Source organism: Falco biarmicus, chromosome 6 (assembly GCF_023638135.1).
Source record: "Falco biarmicus isolate bFalBia1 chromosome 6, bFalBia1.pri, whole genome shotgun sequence".
Classification (NCBI taxonomy): Eukaryota; Metazoa; Chordata; class Aves; order Falconiformes; family Falconidae; genus Falco; species Falco biarmicus.
In genome coordinates this window covers 82,913,199-82,933,987 of record NC_079293.1, presented here as the reverse complement: position 1 = coordinate 82,933,987, position 20,789 = coordinate 82,913,199, and the positions used below count along the sequence as shown (strand labels likewise).

General features: G+C 40.6%; 1 protein-coding gene across 4 annotated transcripts in view; it reads right to left on the bottom strand.

Annotated features, from left to right (window-relative positions):
• The window catches only part of RYR2 (ryanodine receptor 2), a 434,578-nt gene extending 414,138 nt beyond the window's left edge, over window positions 1-20,440 (bottom strand). For all 4 annotated transcript variants that reach the window (XM_056344321.1, XM_056344323.1, XM_056344322.1 and 1 more), the window contains exon 1: window positions 20,148-20,440. In XM_056344321.1, coding sequence (XP_056200296.1) covers window positions 20,148-20,195 — 48 coding nt within the window. In that variant the 5' untranslated portion in view covers window positions 20,196-20,440. The remainder of the gene's footprint in view (window positions 1-20,147) is intronic.
• Window positions 20,441-20,789: the final 349 nt, after the last annotated feature.

The window sequence follows — 20,789 nt, the reverse complement described above, 5'->3', positions numbered from 1 at the left end:
ACAGGCAGGTTATCTACACTGGCACGTCACATCGCTACCACTTGGCTGCTGCACCAAGGCAGCGCCACAGAACAAACATTAAAACATCTTACCAAGATGTTAATGTCTTAGTATCATGTCTAGCGCTGAAACAGTGCCAAAAGACAGACAGATTTGTTGTAACTTGCCTGACAGTTTCAGGACCCCATCCTCAATCAGGAAACGCTGACAAAATATCCTTGGTATAGAGATCAAACCGTAAGACTTTCCTGTCTGCAGGTTAAAAGTCAGATTGTGACAACTCATGACCTGGGCTTACACCACTCACACAATGGAGGAAAAATCAGCTTTGCAAAGACAAAGCGATTACTTCTGTGCAACTATCCAAAGTCTCCAAATGTTTCTTTGTGAAGAGCTCTTCAACATTTATTTCTCTCAAATTGAAACTGACTTTTTAACATTTCAAGTTTTACATCTTCTTATTTACAGAGGTTTGCAAAAAGACTTCTTGTTCACTGGGGCCATCAAATTAACTGTGCTTTTTAATCACTCTGACAGTGATAAAAGATCTTACATACAAAACAATCTACAGGGTCTTTCATATAATAATCTTCTCCTTGCATTGAACTCTCCACTGAAGTGATTTATATAGCAGTTAGGTACCGTTCTTAAAAAAATATTTTATTTTACTTTAAAAGAGCATAATACAGCTTTACATCCTCTATGAAGAATGAGCACAACCAGACTAGGGGAGAGGGATGAAAAAAGCATCCTTTAACATTAGAATTCCCAAAGAGGTTTGAAGGTAGCTTCCTAATGAAAAATAAATATTTGTATTTCTTTCTCATGTTGTTTCTGGAAAATAATAATAATAAAAAAACCCGTGTCAAAAGGTCTTGTAATTCACTACCCAATGTCCAGTGTTGGAATAAGGATGAATTCAACTGACTGAACTGGAATTCAGATCCTGCAAGACTAAACACTGACTGTTTAAAATCTGAACGTGAACAACTTTTCTTTGTGAAGTTTTTCTGAAAGGATAGCTTTGTTCATTATGGAAAAATCCTGCAGTCATGGTACATAGTTCAGTTCATGCTGTCTTGCCCAGACCAATATAGGTTCTAAAACTATTGACAAGCCCAGAGGTGAGACAGGCTGAACTCAAGGAATTACTTTTTTTTTTTTTTTTTTTAACTCTCTAGGTGGACAAACACTGGAATAAATTGCCCCAAGATGCCGTGCACTCTGCATCTGTGGAGATGTTTAAAAGTTAGATATACTAGGTGATCTCCAGAGGTGCCTTCCAACCTTAAAGATTCTGTGGGAAATCCAAAAAAGTGCCAAGTGTTGCATTAATAATAATTTTAACTATTCAGACTGCATTAATCACCAAGAAAACCCTGGTTCAATTAAAACACCTGCTCAGTGCCCAGGAACAGCTAAAAATCAGCAGGAGAACTATAACGGTTATAATTAATTTCAGCTTTGCATTTTTGATCAATCAGTCTCCAGGCAATTTACAGCGAGAGGAATGCAACTTCATCTTCACATTATAGATGGAAATCCGGGTATGAATACACACACTGATGCACATTTTAACAAATCCAGTTTTAGCAGCAGAAGTAGAAGATACAGTGATAACATGTCTTCAGATCAGCTGAGGGTTTTTTATACCTAAAGAGGGATCTGAGGGCTGTTTTATTTTCCAGCACCACTGTACTTAAGCCTCCGCTTCAGAGGATGAACTTCCAGAAACCAGAAGCTACATCTCCTTTGCCAATGTGCTGTCATCTAGACCACAGCCTCTCCCTAGTAATAAAAACAGATGTAGTGATAGGACCCTCATTATCTTCACTTACAATTACCAATATAGTCGTGGAAAGGCTTTCTACAGAGATTCTTAACCAAATGTCAGGATAGAGGGGCAAGAGTTAATCAAAGATTAAACTGGTGAAATGTTTCAGAGGTCCCAAATTCCTTAAGCAACAAGTAGCCTGAATTCATAATACTTGTTCCACAACTGACCTTTATGACCCCCTCCAACTAAACAAAGTGGTACCTAATTTTTCACAGTTGCCTGGACTCCAGTATCTTGCAAGCCCTCCCATCAGATTTTCCTCCACCTGATCCAAAGAAAAAGCTAAACCAGAGAGAAAAATGAATACCAGAATATTTGTTGTTTAAAAATCAATCCATATTCAAGTTAGTTAGGAGCAAGCATAAATCATGACATTTCTCGTGGTGTACAATCCTCTTCCAGAAACAAAAAAAATAAAATAAAAAATCCCCCCAAACCAAAACCAAGCAACCAAAACTTTTCAATCTTTGTCTTTCAAGCTCCAAGGCTAAAATGGCATGACTCATCTCCTTTGTTTATCCTCGTTTGCCAACAAAACCATGCCAGCTGAGCTGTGCAACTAATGCATTGAAATGCACCAGAACAACGCAACACAATTTCTAATGCCCAAATTTTCCAAAGGGGAAAAAAAAAGAAAAAAAAAAAAAAAGAGAGAGAGAGAAAAAAATAAAAGATAAAGAGAAAAAAGGTCATTACAAACTTTGCAGAAGTAACTTAACATGCTGTTAAAAAAACAAACCAAACCAAACAAAACCAAAAAAAACCCCAAACCCCACCCAACAAAACAGAAAAGAAAAAAAAAAAAACCAACCAAAAAAACCCCCACAGAAACACAACACAACCTAAAAATAAACCTCCATAAGAAGAGTCTTCAAATTAAAACAATACTGGAGAGGAAGGTTCAACACTGCAAGCTGTAGCACAGTTTCATAGATGTCATGTTGATTAATCTGATGGGAATGATACTTCTATCAGCTAATCTTTAGTAATACTCTGTTTGTCCCCTGGATCACCTCCAAATCTCATAACAGCAGCTTCTCTCAACCTCCAGAGTCAGTTCATGAGCATCACACTGTGATGCACCAATTACAATGATACTTTCAATTGACACATCCCTGAATTCCAAAAGATCACGATGGACTTTGCACACATTTCAAAGACCTCCTCTCTGTGATTATTAACGTTCTGCAGCATTGGGCTAATCACGATACACTGGGGTTTGCATCCTGTTTGCCTCTACTACTTGTTAAATACTTTCTGAACACACAGCACACAACAATCCAATCCTTGGCACAATGACTGAATCTGAAAATATAACACACAAACAACAGCTAAGAGAGCTATCACCTCTGGTTAGGGTATTAGAACGCTATTGAACTAACAGAAGTTACAAAACCAAAACCTAGTCAATTCTAATATTGCTAACGGACTGTGCTTTCTCATTTGAATTCTCTTACACATCCAATGAAAGAAATAGTCCCTGAACACCGGGAGGTGTGAATCTTCTGTTAGCACTTAAGTAGAATGTTCACATTTCCAGCTGAACGCACCAAAAAATTATCAGGTGCAAGGAGAGAACTGCATTCCATAGACCACTGAGGGTCTGACGGGAGAAAAACAACCCATTCCAGACCAGCTTTCTCTTACTGCTGAGAAATTTGAAGCTAGTGCAATGAAAGGCCAATGGGGAATTAATTTCTCCTGGAAGTCAGCACCAAGCCTGGGTAGCCCAATTCTGACCTGTTTTCTACCTTTCCAGGTTGACTGACTTGATGGAAATCTCTTCTGCAGCATGGTTTCCCTGGCCTCACAAGGAGTGGAACGAACGGGTGTTTCAGGCTGCCTTCCAGAACAGAAGTCTTTGAGTCCACCCAGATTCTTTTATCTTCTCTGACCCAAACCTTACTATAGCTTTCAGCAGCACGTTTGCAGTCTTAAAAAAAAAAGGGGTTTTTTTATGATTTTGCTGTACTGTATCTCCTTACTGAGGAACACAAATTACAGACTAGAGCTTGCTTTCCACCTTGAGGAAAAAATAAATAAAAATAATAATAATAAAAAAGAAAACCAAACAGAATCTCACAGGACAAAGTACGGCTAATGCTTGCCTGAATTAAAAAAAAAAAAAAAAAGCGCAGAGGTTGACTGCAAAGAACCAAACCGAAAGGTCACAAGAATCTTTGAAAACAAAAAGTATTAAGTAATACATAAAAAGCAGTTTCCTGTTCTCCCTTATAATAAATATTACAATGTTAAAATCTTTCAAAATATTTTTTTATCCTTAGCCAAAGAAAAAGTGTGATAAACTATGGTTTTTTAAATCATAAAACTACCATGAGTTTAACATTTTTACAATGCTCTTATCTCTTCAGGGTATAAAATCTTTAATATGAAAAACTATTTAGAGTAAATTATATATTTAGAATACTAAATCCAAATCAAGAAATACATTACCATTCACTTCAGCAAGAGTTGGACCAAAAGGACAAAACAATATATACCAGTGGGTTAGTTTTAAAAGAGGACGAGAGGTTGTTTATACATTGTTCAATTTTTCAGCATCATCTTCAATAAGGCAAAAGACTACCATTTAGGGCTTTCCCCTCCAGTTCTTCATAAAGAAAGAGAGATGCGGTTTTCAAAGAATTTAGGAGTTTGAAAATTTGTTTCAATTCCAGGTATGGGTTAGTTTAGACACACACACCAAAAAAACCCCACACCAAAACCCAACAAACCAGACATGCGCAAACCCCTACAAGGTACAGAATAACCATGAATCAGCCACAAGAAAAACAGAAGAGAAAAGCAAATAATGTACACTTTCAAGTGTACAATCTATGATTTTCCTTCTTTACTCTGATTCAAATTAACTCCTGCATTTAAGGAGAAAAACAAAACAACAACAACAACAACCAAAAAAAACCAAAAAAACAAAAACCAAAAAAAAAAACCACAGCAGGAAGTGCTATACAATGTTTTAAGCAAACACAGTCATGAGCCCACATACTCATTTGTAATAATTCATTTACAGTAATAGTGAAGTCTCTGGATAACTGGAAAACAATGACTACTCTAGAATAAAACATATGCAAGCGTGCACTGAAGGTTTGGTTCTGTGTATGGAAAATCCAGTAAGAATGAAGAGAAACTTACAGACTATTTCAGCAGGACATAATCTGGAAAAGGACCGTTACCAGATACTGCCATGCCAATGATGTGTAACCAAAAGCCAGTTGAAGATCTTCCCATTTAAGCCTCTCAGTTTTACTGGAAGCCAGGAGTTGAAGTGCTAGGCGAGGCAAAGTAGCAAAATGCAAGTAGAAGGTAAAGACCTGAATTTTTCTATGCCTTTATGTTTTCTTATATGTTCTGCTGCATTCCAAGTGCGAGGTGAATTATCCTGATAAACTCAGAAAACTAGCAGACCTGCTTTGCTATTTACCTGCTCTCTACAACGAGCCTGAAAGTGTGCATCATTTTCAGTATTTCCCCATTGCCATAGTTAACACAAGGCTGAAAGAGCAGCACTGCACAGCTTCCCAAAATCAGCTTTAGCTAGGCTTGCAGACACAAAACAAAATCAAAGAGATTAAGATGTTACAGAAGCTTTGTGACAAGATCATTTCTTACCTTGAAGTATAATTAAAACTTCCTTCAATAACAAAAGCAATTGTACTCACCAAAAAGCTTCAAGACAAGTCTCCCAGTCTCACAATAGAGACCAAGAAAAAAGGATTTTTAAAAAAGATATAACATATAAAATATAAAAGAGTAAAAGAAATAGGAAAAATAAGTGTTTTGCATGTATCAAGCACTTAAAAAGCAGTACTCTCCCACAGCATATGAGACTTCCTGAGTAAACTAAACACTATACGTAACCTCAAGTCCAAATTAGAGCTGACCTTGGGTTCCACGGTTGACATAATAAAATTTATGCTGGCCACAGAAAAAGCACATTGCTAACACAAATTACAAATGCTACTCTGCAAGAACGACATTTAGTTTCCTAACCAAGACTTTGAGAAGGTTTGTAGAATAAGAAAAAACTCGAGCTTTCTTCTAAGAAAAGAAGAACGTAGGACAGGTTATTACCTTTACTGAATTGGACAAGATGGCACGTCGGTGTGGCAGAGTTAGAAGAGTTTACCAATAATTAGATGTAAATATTTTGAAAGACAGTTAGCAATGTGTACACATCATTAAACTAACTGTGTAAAGGCCAGTTCACACATTTTTGGTGTGTAAGCATTTGATTAATATTAATAAATATTAATCATGCTTAAAATGGCAGACAAGGCTACGCATTTGACACATTTAGGCCATTATATACAATGGCACATAATGCTGTGAGTGTATGATTCAGCTCTGGTTACAGTCTAGAGGACATTTAACATTAACGTCAGTGACAACAGAACCAGACATAAAAAACATACATGGCCATACAGAGACCCTTGCAGTCATGGACCAGAAAATTGATTCATGAAATGTTTAGCAGATCCAGAGAAGATTATTCTGCTAGCCATTATACTAAAATCAATTAATTTACATTCAGATTGCAATATAATTTAAGCAATAGGTAAGAGAGCCAGGTTTTTACTTGAAACAGCCTTTGTAATACAGGACTTGTTTTTAGGCTTTTGGCCAAAAAAAAAAAAAAAAGAAAGAAAATTATTTGTACCATAAGTATTTTCTTCTAGCCTTCTGCTAACAAAATAGTGCTTAACAACCTGTTATACCAACCTGCCTGTGTTAGGCATTTCTTTCATTTAAACAAATTATTCCTCAGGCAGGGAAAATGAGATCCAGCTAGAGATTTTGAAAATATAAGGATTTTCTTCAGCTGATTACTCTGTTTATACAGTAAAGCTGCAAACCTATTTCACTCTCAGAACTCCTCGCCTCTCTGCCCCCCAATAAAACAAACCACTAGGGTATACCCACTAGTAGCAAACTGGAACTTTTGAGTAAGAACTTACTACAACAACATGCGCTTCCCAAGCCCTAGATGTGGTTCCAATTGTCAAACTGTAATTCTGTAACAGACACAAATGATCATAAAAACCCTCACTCATCAACAGGAAGTCACACAGGTACATAATGAAGAAGTAATTTTGTTAGCATTCACACTCCCCGCCGGTTCACTACCCAATTAAACTCGTGCCTTCGTTGAAGGTGTGTTCCGACCCGTGTCAGTTTATTCTGTTGGTAAATCCAGAAGCGCGGCAAGGCCTCCCAATGTAAACTGCAATGCAAATGCCATGCATGGAAACAAACCTCCCCCAGCAAGTTCTGAAGGTTGAGCACGTCTCACACACTATACTAATTGGATTACTCCACAGGATTACAGCTTCAGAAAACTGATCTAGTAACTCTCACCTAGAGGTTTTCTCAGAGTTACCTCTGTGGAGGGGGCCAAACAATTCCTTAAGCCAGGCACAGGACCTCTGCAGAGAGGTGATTTACCAAGCCTGGGGTGCAACCCCCAAAACCAGCTGGTTTGGAAGGGAAGAATATTGTCACTGATGCTCTTTCATCTTTGCAGCTGCCAAGTAAAAAATAAACTATAGAACAGAAAGCAGAATAAAAAAGGGGATAAAACAGAAAGTGTCTAATTTTGCTTCACTAACAGATTTATAATACAAGAAGAAATTCAGACTTCAGCTGCAATTGCAGCTGACATACAAATTATAAGCTAGAATTCAACTAGAAATTTCAAAATAAAAAAGAGCAATACATTACTTCTGACAGAATCAGAATAAAGTGATGCCTGTAACATTATCAATAAAATATGTCAACACTGCAGCTTAATATACCTTTAAACCACATAAGTTTAATTTTCAGTAGATAAAACCAGATATGAAAATCCCTAAATCAGAAGGGGGGAAAAAACCAAAACAAACCTACATTCTCAGTGGACAGTAGTCAATAAATAGGTGTCAATATTTCAGTATTTAAAAATGCAGGTATACAGCTTTTACTGAATTGAGCCACACATTCCTCCTAGAAAAATACACTTCCATTCACCTTTAGGAACATGAAAATCTAATTCTCACTCCCTAATTACTCATTTTTCTCCTCCAATTCCACAGAAAATGGAAGTGTTTCTTTTTGAGTCTAAACTCAGTCATATTACACTTCCTATGCAAAAGCATCTATTTTATTTTGGAGACAAGCCAGGCAACAAGCTACGCCTCTCAAGAGGATGACAAAGCTCACCTATGAGATCTGACATCCCTCCCTCCTACGCTCCATCCCTCTCCCTTTCTAGATAAATTCCATCCATTTGAAATCAAGGATTTTGGAGTCCTTCAGCTCGATAAGCTGAAGCTTTCCAGAGGTCAGGCACACAAAGAATGAGAAAGAAAATGCACACAAACCACACATCAGTACAAACGATGTGGAGAAACACATATGTCTGAAGTTCTCAAGATAACCTCTCTCCTTCCTAGTAAAATTGATGGGACATTTTTAACACACTTATCTCTTGTTCTGAGAGAGGAAAAAAGAAGAAAAACTTGACCTTACCATTTGTCAGACAAAGAGAGAAGTTGAAAAGAAAAACAGAAATAAAATCAGGATAAGAATAATAAAAAAAAAAAATCCCAAATGTGAGAGCCCCCTTCAGGAAAATATCCTTTTACCAATCTGAATGACAACCGCAAGTTCTGCCACAGGCTTAGGTTGAAGCTCTGTCAAACTTTAAATCAGGAAAAGCCATCAATACCAAAAGACAAGGATCTCAGTGGCTGTGACAAGAAAAAGGATGAAGGAGAAAGGTTAAACAACAGGTTTTAGACTTCGATGTTGAAAGTCCAAAGAAAAGCAACTTCAAATGAACCAGCAGATAACATACAGCATAAATACAGTACTCTTCTTGTACGAGATGCTGCTGACAGATTTCAGAAATGGACCTGGAGACATAACATTGGAAGTACTATTCGTGCAACAGCATTTCTTCAACAGGATTTCAGGAGCTTTCTCATACCAAAACAAAACTTACAGGATGTTTCTACAAGACCTGGTCAGCTCAAAATGGAGATCAGGCCTTCACGATGATTTCTTTTGCAATCCTTTCTTTTTGCAAACTTTAAGAGTCTTCTTCCATCAAAACACCAGTATCAATAATAGTAACTTTTAAAATTCATATTCACTGTATCAGACATATTAAAAGTGATTAGAGAGCAAATAATGGCTGGCATACTTGAACAAGCAGTCAGACTATCATGCTAAGACCTGCTCAAGAACATCTTGGTAAGTGAATCATTACTTCATAAGCGCACCCTACAGAAATTCAGTCAACAGTGATGGAACACCCATGACATTTAAGAAGTTTTCTGCACTGACCTATGCAGCTATCACCCTCCTGCAATTACTAAATACCAGACTAGTGCTTTTTTGCTCATAAGCTCTTCTGAAGGACTTGCTACGTAATTCCAAGACTACAAGAAATTAATCAAGACTTCTTGCGTACACACCAATAAATACAACTCTTACCCCTGTTATCCATACTATTCCAGCACTGTGTTTAAATGTGATGGTACTGCTCCATGGATTCTTTGCCTCAATCACACTTCAGCAATGTTATCTAACATTTCTGGTCCTGAGAATTCATAGTGTTATTTACAGACTCATCTCAATCAGTTCCTTTATTAGGAGAGTTAGATCTCTTCAGCCACACTTGCCATGATAGTTTTCATGAATGAACCATTTCACATCTGCATGAGTGTGGTTCCTTCAGCTGTCTACCGGTATGTGTCAAATCCTGAAACAAGTCTTTGCCTTCTGTGTCAACTTAGGCAGAAGAAAAACCCCAACCCAAGATTTATTTAATACAAGCTTTTAAAAAAGAAGGTTAATCCAACTCTTTAGCAATGAAGGGCTATTAAATTACTTGTAACACCAGAAGACATGTTTTCTCCATCCCCATTTTATTTTTACTAAGTCTTTCCCCACAACACATTGTGAATTTTGGGGGGTTTACTTTTCTGTTGCATGGAAAAGTGGATATGCATTCGATCTCCCTGGTACTTGCAACAAGGCTGCATAAGTGCACGTAACTGCCTATGCATTAGCATTGCAAAATCTACTTTGTAAACGCAGAAAATAGAAATATGAAGTCACATGATTGACGCTTATTTTCAGTCTAGCCCTCAGTGCTAGAATCACACAGCATTCTCATGACTGTTGTAGGGCTACAGATATTTAGGTGGCTGCTGTCATCATTGAAACCAAATACTTTATCAAAGACTGCTTCAGGATGAAGGTCATGTGGCCGTACACAGAGGTTTAATCATCTAGCTTGCGCCTAGCAAGCTTCTGCTTATAATATATTATATTCTATATAAGTTATAGAAATTATTCTGCTTTACAACTAGAAAACAAACACACCGTAAGTGATTTTAAAATTTATCAGTATGGCTACATTCCTGACCCACAGTGAGGATCAATTATCAGTAACTGTGTTGCCTAAACTCCTGAATTACCAAACTCTGATTTAGTGTTTAACTACATGTTAAACAAGAGTAAGTGCACAAAGTTCCTGTCAAGCTGACCCACCCACTCAGGTCATCAAAACTGATGGATGAAAGGATTTCTATAATCAAGGGAGTCAACCTTGGGAAACAAAGAGCAGATAAGGAGAACACCCTTATGGAAATTACACAGAAAGAAGCCTCCAAGTGGAAGAGTTCTGGCCGCCAGAGGAGACACGCCGATAAACTGTTGTGATCCACAGAAAATCCGTTGGAAGTAGGACAAAGGCAACTGTGGTAATGGCAGATCTGGACCCCCAACTCCAATAGCTCCCCCCACCCCGAAGGAGGGTAAAGCCCCGCTTGGGGAGCGCGCGTGGCTGGTAACAGCCGTCAGCAGCGCTCGCTGAGGGCGCACTGACCTGCCATGGGAGCCAGAAACGCGCAACCAGTCCTGTGTGCGAATGAAAACGAACATGCAGCGTCCTGTGGGCACGCAAGTTCTCCACTGTATATCGCGTATACCCTCCAGAAACTCGGTGTGCGTGTCAGGAGGGAAGGTCCCCCATGCACCCAGCACGGCAATAAGCCAGTGTCGGCTTTCTAAACCATCGTCTGGTTTGGAGAGTTTTCCTAGTTCCCATTTTCTGTAACAAATGCATCCACGTATCCAGTAGTTCACTAAGCCTTAAGCAGATCTACCCAATTACCCAGGATTACTTTGAACACTCTTTAAAATCCATTCATTCCCCCACCTAAATTCCTGTATAAGGAATTCTACTTGGCCATCACAGGAATGGAAGATGCTCATACACCAAGGGAAATTAGCTGGCATAATCAGCAAAGGAATATACCTTCCTCTTTCACCATTTTTCTTTTATGAAAGAATACACCCCACACAGAGCCCAGGCAGTCATGTTTTCCAGCTCTGCCTGCCCTGCAAGGAAAAAATACAGGTATAAGAGACAGCCATTTCTGGCTTGATTCCACTAATATAACTCCACTGTCTGGCAATCCCCAGGTAAACTCACAGGCAGCCAATGAAAATTTTGTGTTGCTTCCTCCCATTGTTCCTCCGAAAAAAGGATTTAAGCAGGGATATTCTTCACATTCAGTGCACTCAGTTTTCACAGCAGGATTCCAGAGTTTTCACAAGCCGCAGAGAAGCAAAACATGCCAGTGTTCAGCATTTGGTTCTGCCAACTAATATCCATCAGGTATTATTTCCCACAGTCGAGTAAAAAACAATCAGGTAACAGACATAAGTTGTTGTATAGCACTAATTACTCTGAAATCCTCTGGGAAGCTGCCTCATAAAATGTAGTGATCTTATTACTCCTTCTTTGTGGTCCTATAGTGTTTAGAATATGAATGAAACCAAATCAACAAAGAAACTGTCCTGCACTAAAACGTCTTCCATGTTAAAAATTAACTGATCCATGCGCCTTTCAGAGTGATACCTCATCAAATTTTGCCAAAGTCCCTCTGGGAAGTCTACTGCATTACTAGGTAATATTAGATTTCCAATTTTCATCAAGCAGTAGTAATTAGAAGGAAGTCATTCCTGACTGATAAACATTGAAGTACATCCCAACACTAAAAGAGTGAACCCATCTTTTTATTTAAAATTTAATGCAGCTGCTGGTGTGAATGCTCCTCTCAACACAGTATTACTGTAAAGCTGACCATTACAGCATTACATTTAAACAGAAATTGTGACTATCAAATAAGTGAATATAGCTCATATTATGTCACCTTACCTGTCACATCTTTCACTTGCCAAACAGTAGGCACATAGGTACCAGTTTGGTTTTATTAAGCACTTCTGAAAAGCTAAGCTAAGCAAAGCTTCTGCTGAATTGCAGTACACGCCTCAAATATACATTTGTTCAAATCTACAGCTGAGTAACGTATCATCAGAATCTAGACATAGCAACATATATGAAGAGTGTAAACCCTTCACCTGACAAGTTACACCACCATTATTATGTAAAAAATGACAAAGAAAAGCAAGAGTTCTTTCGTAAGTAAATACATAACTAGTTAATGAATCTCACGCCTATTAACAAGGGAGCACAGCATAAAACTACACTGCAGGAAAAGCACATGGGAGTTCCTGCTAGTCTTTGTTAGGAAACTGGGGTGACCTTCACTGCGCTGCTGCTGCAGGCAGGGGCTGCCCTCAGGTGCTCTATTTGTTACAATAGAGAACAAAGAAATATCACTGCTGTGCCCCTGATGGGCGCAGAGCATTGCAGTGAGCTCTGCGTTGCTGTGGTTGCCTTTAAGAGGCTTGAACTGTCATCTGAACTAGTTCCTTTTTGCCTTTTCTCAATTACTGAGATGCATCAGGCTGCCTCTTCGAGAAGCCTTCCATTCCAGAGTGGGATAGACAACACAGCCAGGCATGGCGTAAGTGCCATGCACTTGCAAAACATAGCGTACGTCTTCAGCAGAATACAGACGGGAGACAGAAAATTATGCCAGGCTATCCTTCCTTTGCTATTGGGAGGAATCCCAGGGTGTAACTGTGTCAATAATTAGAGTGCTCTGTTCTCGCTTTCACCTGACCGCAGCTCAGGTTTAAAATGGGTGTTTTCAAGCTGTCTGAAGGACAAAGTAACAGAATTCACATGTCAGCTTTCATTAGAAGAAAATACGTTGCGCTTAAGGTTTCCTCATTTTATTTACCACATTTTATAAAGCTGTCTGTTAAAGCTTTTTAATCTAAATAAGAAAAAGCACTGACAAGACAGTAGGGCAAAGTCTGCCCTGGCACTTACTTTTCCGGTCATTTTACTAGTTCAGGTTTTGGTGGTTAGGGTTTTTTTTCCCTTTCTTGTTCTTGAGAAAAATCATACCCCTCTTCCTCCTCCTTCAGAGTAACATTAATATTACTTCAAGAACTGATGTTATGAATGCAAGTACATACCAAGAAAGGAAAAGTCAGACCAAATGAAACAGTTACTTGTGTAGCACATATGGATGAATTTGGACAAAATAAAAGAAAATTAGGGTGCTCTGATCATGTACTTTATTAGCTACTTCCTCTGTTCTCCTAATGCTCTAGCAGAAAATTCAAACCAAGTAGCTCAATCAAGGCAGAACTCGGCTTCTGGTAGTTTTATATGTCAATAAGAAGTTCTCACTTAAGAGATACAGGACTTCCCTCACAAAAGAGGGGACCACTTTTGTTCAGAGATGAAGTCTGAATGGTATCAACAGGAAAACATTACTCTTTCAACCTTAGAAATTACTTGTCTGGAGAATTTATTCTTCTGAGGAACTGTGTCCACCTGCAATCAATTGCAAAATTCTCATTGATGATCGGTAAAAAAGCAAGCCCCTCTCCAATATAAAATACAAGCAGAGAATTGCTGCAATTTTATTTCTACATCAGTACCATGAAAGGGACAGCCATCTCCAAAAATTCATAGAGCTTAATTTCCCAGAAGTGATGAGCTAATGGATTCAGGACGTAAGCCATAACGAGAATCTAACAGTATCAGAGCTAGGAGCAAATCCAACCAGAAGACTGAATCTTCCCATAGAGTTTTTTAGCAGTTTTCAGAAACAAACCTGCATTTACACAGGAACAACTATTATATGCACACTCCTAGCCATTCTGCCTGCAAACAAAGGCTGGATATGAAATCCTGGTTACACTGAAATCAATAGCTCTGCCTTCACAGGGATCAGAGTTTCACTCCCAAGACGTTGAACAGTGCTCCACAGGGGTGGCCATGAGGCCCATTAAAACTTACATATGCAAAACCCAAATATTTTTTAGAAATGGTACTATAAAAAAAAAAACAAAAACCATTGCTTTGACTAATGTATTTATTTTAGCTATTCTTACCAACACTTAAGATACAGCCACAAATGTGTGGTACATATGTATGACAATGAAGCAGAACTCCATTCCATGAGACTTCTGTATAGCACTTGCAAGGAACTATTTGCTAATGAATAACTACTCTTTTTGTGCACAAATTAAGAAAAAAAAAAAATTTAGATAGCCACAATATAGAAAACACATTGCTGACGTGTTCCATCAATCACAACTAAAACTGCAACAACCACAGTAAGAGAAAGTTACAATTCTTTCATTTACCCTGATAAAATGTGTTCATTTTACAGTCCAATGTTTATTTCTGTACTAGTACCATGATGCCAAACAGACAAATTTGTGTCACTGAAGTTTTATTAGGAAGTATAGGAATACATACACGGTTTCTGAGTTTTCTTTTGCCATTCTCCACAAAGCCAAGCCTACTTCTTCAGACAATTCAGGAAATTTAAACAAAACGTTTAATTTAATTAATTAAGAAAAACAAAACTAACTCAGAGTTTTAACATGAAGCACCTGTAAGTATAAAAATCAGAATAAAAAGGTTTTTGCATTTTCAGTGTAATTCAGATACTTCCTGGATGCAGCCCACTGTCAGTATTTCCCCACACAGATGGTTTCCAATCTTTTATCTTGATTCAGAGAAATACACACCCCTATTCGCACGCCAGAAAGACTGGTGTACTTTCCTGAATTAGAATCAACCTGTGCACTTTCCACACCACTATATAAGAGGATAACCACCTTTACAATATGCTGTCATAATATAGCATTCAGATCAAGAAGTGAAAGGCAGACAGAGCTCTTAGGACCATTCTAAATCTTGGGTCAGAAATTAACTGGAATCGTCTCTTTACCATCTGCCCACAGCTTAAGTTCCTGCAATAGACTTTCCTCCCACTTCAGGACACTGAAAAGCACGGTGCATCAAAGCATCTTCAGATACTGAAGGAAGAGCAGCTCTCTGGCTCTCAGAACATCAGTCAACCAATTCACAGAGCAAATAACTTCCCTGGTGGACCAACCGTTTGCTACAGAGCTTCCTCAGCCTCCTGCTCACACATCCGATTCAGACAACTTCCAGATGCAGAAGACTGGACCAGACAGTACACAGACTAGACAGCTGATCTTATCCAGTAATATCACCTGAATGGTCATATAAAATGTTTGTCAAACAATTTTGGAATCAAAAAATTCATATAGAAAATTTTCACACAATTCCCAAATAAAAAGCAGACTGCATGTCCTAGCTAAAACCTGTTCACTACAAACAGCCTGTCCAGCTCAATTCCAAAATAGAATTTGAGATCATATTCGGTATCTGTACTGCAGTGCAGTGCCTTAGAGAGGAAGGTACAAATGCTGCAATCTCAGCCACGCCATCCCTCACATGAGCTGTTAAACAGTGGTCTCTCATGCCAGTACCTTGTGAATCTTCAGAAGTCACATACTGACAGGTACGAGAAATACTTTTTAACATTAAAAAAAAAAAAGGCTAACCAAAGTGTTTTTCAGTGTTCTTTCCTTCTAAAATTGCTTCTAATATCCAAGATTGCTTTTGAGCATTTTCTTCAGTGCATTCTGGCAGCTGTGTTTTTATGTTTGATGACTGCAGCTACCAGAATCTAACATATTTTGAGAGACCCCTTTAAAGATAAGCAGCATATGAAAAGCATCGAGGGATTTAACAACAAAAAAACCAACAAATAAATTCTATTTCACCAAGAGATTCACATAACAATTCTTCTCATGTTTAGTTACTTATTTTACAATAATCTTCTAACCTTGTTTTTCCAGGTTCCTTTTGTGTCCTCTGATTCCACAGAATCTTCATTCAGGATAGCATCTAAGCATATGATTTTTAGTCAGATTTAAAGTGACATTCATTGTTTAAATGCTGCCGTAATGAAGAATATCTGGAACTGAAGTGACTCTGGGATTACAGGATTCCTGCCCTTGAAATGTGACCACCTTACATTGTTCATTTCAGAATGCAGAAAAATTCTCTGCCATAGACTCCATTCTTTTATAATCTGAAATATTAAATCCCAGCACTGAGTGAATAAAATCTTTTGCATGTCAAACATGAATCTTAAATAATGTTTAACTTCATTTAAAAGCCCTTTTCCAGTGTTGGAAAGTAGTCTTACACTTCTCTCTGACAGTCACACTCAGAACAATCAAGTCCATGTAGCAAATAAGGCAGCACAGAGTATGTTCACACAAGCAAAAGATCCTATTTTACTGCAAGTTGCCGATCAAACACATGAAGAAAAAAAAAAAAAGAAAAAAGAAAAAAGCATTAGAAGAGAGCACACGGTCTAACATCAGCGTTCCAACCTTAAAAAGAAAAAAAGGGGAAGAGATGAAAAGGAGAAGACGACTCCAACAGACCTGGGGAAAATGTGCTGCTCACACTGATTATGCTTCTGGTTCCTGACAGGCTTGGTAGTCTTCACTGCCTCAGAAGACAGTCGAGAAAGACCATAACCCTGTCAGCCTTACTTGGTGTGTTCTGGTGGTGTCTGCTACCACAAACGTAGAAAAGATGACTTGCCTCTAATTTAAGAACCTCCACAACTCCAGAAAACTATCCGTACTGGCATCAGGAACACCACAAGATCAAACAGCTACATTACACATTTCTCACCACTCTTAGGTACATAGTGCTCCCAAAATTCAGGACACCTTAAACCGACAGAAGGGATATTCATAGGCAGTATTTTGGTGAAGTACTGCAATTGTTTTAATCCTCTCATCAGCTTACCACCCACTCCACACAAAAGCCTTCCCTTAGGGGGGTTCTGCTGCACAAAAAACAATCCTTGCACAGGTGCATTAGGCAAAAACATTTTCTGTTCTCTCCTGGAACTCTGAATTATTTTCACTCTGGTCAATTTACACATCCTAAAAAAACAAACAAAACCCAACCAAAGAAACCACACTAACCAGGTCATTTCCGTATTAACTATAAAAGTTTCAGATTCTTGACTGTAAAGACTAAACAATGTAAGTGTTTTGCACACGTTTCTCCTTTCTCCTAGTTAAAAAAAGAAAGCAATCCTTTACAGGGAAAAAGTCCTCCCCAGAGCACAACTAATAAAAGCTAGAGCAGGGCACTCGCACCTCTTCACTTCTCTTGCACAATGTGTGCGCATTCAGTGGGAAAAGTCAGGAGAAGGTACTTCCAAGCCCAAAAAAGGCTACACATATCACAAGGTCATCTCCAGCTGGAGTATTCAGCAAAGTAACGAGGAAGAGACCCCTGTCTGTGTGGAGAAGCACGTCGTTCCCAGGACCATAGAAGATTTCCCTGAGAACTGACCAGCACAGAGCTGGATTCCAGTCTGTCTGAAGTTAGCTCAAACAACATAAAAACCGATGCTTCCAGAAGTGCCGGGCGGCAACAGGTTACATTCCCTTCTCAGAAGTGCCATATCAAACTCAAATTGTTCCCAAAAGAAACAGGAATCCATCCTAGCAGCAAAATCTGTAGGAGGAAATACATGATGCCACCTTATCAAAAAATTAGAATAAAACCAGCAAATTAAGAAGAGGAGTCATTAGGCAAACAGGACTGCATGAAGAAGAAGGGAAATGGATATTACCGGTCAACATCTAGATGGCAAGTACAAATGCTGTTCGGTAGCTTGATGCAAAGAAAGACTATTTTCTTTATTTAATAAAATCTCATATTTCTCTTTAAACATTAAAAAAAAAAAATATTGTGTTTACATGCCAGGGCGTACTCTAAAGATGGTACGGTAATTTTGAAACACCAAAAAGAGAACCCAAAATTTCAGAAAGTTTATCAGGTCCTGTGAAGAGAAGAAAAAACGAAGAGCACTGTTTCCATCTAGCAGGCCTACAGATGTCATCATTAAGGTATTCAAAGCATGGAAAGCTTTTTCACTTGCATAAGGTGTTCTTTGAAAAGTTCTATTTTATCTACCAAGCCATTTATGAATTCATCTGTCCCTAACTACCGTTTTTAAAAAAAAAATATCCAGAAGAGAAACCGCAGCGATTACCAGGTAATATCCAATTTCCAGTGCTTTCTATCAATGTCATTCAGAAAGTTACCCACATCTGATAGCTTTAGAGAATACTAATCCAAGTTTTCTAAGAATAGATGAAAGGAAGTCTACATCAATTATATGTCTTAAAGCAACTGACTTTTCCAAGTCATGTTCAAAAACTTTGACAAAGCGGAAGGAAAAGAGGAGTAAAAATCACTAACATACTGCTAAACATCAGAGATTCACAACTTCACAAGGAAAGGATGTTTTTCAGGCCTTTTTTATTTCACTACACAAAAAGCATTCCCCCTCATGCCTCAGTTTACCACATTCAAGGTCATTTTATCACCACCACAACATTCTAGGAAGTTTTAGAGTATCTTCTAAGGCTGGGCTGGCCAGATCTGTACAAAGCCTGACACATTTTATCGTGAGTGCTGCTTTACATAACATGCTGCTGCTGTCAGATGCTGTAGTTTAACGTTACCGTAGATGTGCTGAGCACCATTAGCATGCTCACTGCTTCTCTCTCCCTATTAAGCATTCAGATAACAGCCCTCCCATGAGCTAAGCTTAAACATGCAAACCTGCAGGAAGACTGTCGTTGTACAAGTCCTCCAAAAATGTTTACCAGTGAGAAGTACTAATAATAAAACTCGCGTAAATCGAAATGACAAATTATCTTTCAAAGAAGCATCCATCTGTTTGGTCTTTAGGTGTTAGGCAACACTACAATAGAAGTCACAGAACGCCGAGGGGAAAAAAGTTGACGATCTTCATGCCAGCGTTGCATAACAGCTGTATTCCCCATAAAGCCAGATTTTCTAAGAATCCTCAATCAATCAATAATAATAATAAAAAAAAGAATAACAGCATGTATATGTTATTTTACAGTTACTGATTGAAATAAACATAAGATGACCGCAACCTGGGATTCACGATTCTGCACACAGCATATGAGTATGCTTCACGTAGACTGCGTGGCTTGCTTTCCCCTCCTTTGCCAATGTATTTTCTTACAAGACACTGATCAGAAATGTTTTCTAAACCCGACTGCACTAAATAAAAAGCAAGCTGAGCTTTACCCGTGGGTTTAGCTCCACTTAACAAATGCCTCAGCAATTTTTCCTCCAACTGTGATAGGGCTCGCGTACACCACCACTCAAATATGCCCATCTGCAAAACTTGCTAGGGTTGTGCATGGAAACAGCACTTGGGAGATGGCCCAGGAGGTAAATAAAAAGCATGGCTTGAAGAAAAATAATCCAGATGAGCATAAAATGCAGCAGTTCTGATGTATTAATTAAACGGAAGGAAGAAACTAACACTCCAGTGCCTTCACATGCTTTGGACTGAAGAAAACAGAAGTAAAGGAAGGATGCTCACACACACACACACAAAAAAAAAAAAAAAAAAAAAAAAAGATAACCCACACGTTATTAATCTGTGTTCAGCCAGAACGCCTGCAAGTTAGTGGGAAGCTTGGTAGAGAGGGGGTGGGGTGGGAGAGGTGATTGGGTTGGTTGGGTTTTTTTTTAATTCTATTTTTGCAAGAGTGTGATTGCAGCTTTTAGGCTGGGAGGGCTGCTGGGTTAGGATCCGCAGTAGGCGAGCGCACGGGCGGGGGGCGGCAGCGCGGAGGTACCTGCGGGAGGCGGCGGGAGCGCCCTGCCCGCGCCTCAGCCCCGCGCCTCAGCCCCGCGCCCGGCGGGGAGTTACGGCCCCCGCGGGTGCTGCCCGGTGGAGAGGGAAAGGGCTGGGGGCTCCGCACCCGCCCTGACAGGAGCGCCCCGGAGCGGCGGGGCCCGCTGCACCCTCCCGGGCAGGACACCCCCCCCCGCGACGCCCGGGTGCCCGCCGCCCGCAGCTCAGGGCAGGGTCCGGGCGCCGCCAGCCGCCCCGCTCCTCCCGCACGGCCCCGGCCGCTGCCCCACGCCGCGCGGAGGTGGGGAGGCAAGCCCGGCGCTTACAGTTCGCAGGAACTGGATCTCGTCCTCGCCCTCGCCCCCCTCGGCCATGGCTCCCCCTCTGTCTCCTGCTCCCGGGCGCTGCTCCCGGTGCCCGGGCGGGCGGCGGCGGTTCCCCGCGGGGAGGCGGCGGCAGGCGGCTCACGGCCGCGCCGACACCGGGCTGGGGCAAATGCGAGGGCGGCGGGGCCGGCAGCCCCAGCCCGGCCCTCCCTGCCGGCGGGGTGCGGGCGCCCGTACGCCTGCAGCAGGCTGACAGCTCTGCCCAGCCGCCTCGCCGCCGGTGCCTGCCACGGGAGGAGGGGGATGCGATTAACCGGGGGAGGACGGGGAGGCGGAGCTCCCCGGCCCCCCCGCTGCCGCAGGTGATCCGCAGCCCGCTCCGCCGCACGCCAAACCCGCCGCCCAGCGCCCCTTACTGGCTGCTCCGCGCAGAGGCGGCCGGCGGCCCGCACGCTGCCGCCGGGACTCGCCCCAGGCGGCGGCTGCCCGGCGGGGCGGCCCCGAGGCGGGGCGGCCGCGGCGGCACTGGTGCCTCAGGCGGCCCGGAGCTGCCCCGGCTCCCTCGGACCCAGCGGGCAGGCCGGCGCCGTGCCCGAGCCCGGCCCTCTGGAGCCCCGCGCGGGGCGCTGCAGGCAGCGGCGC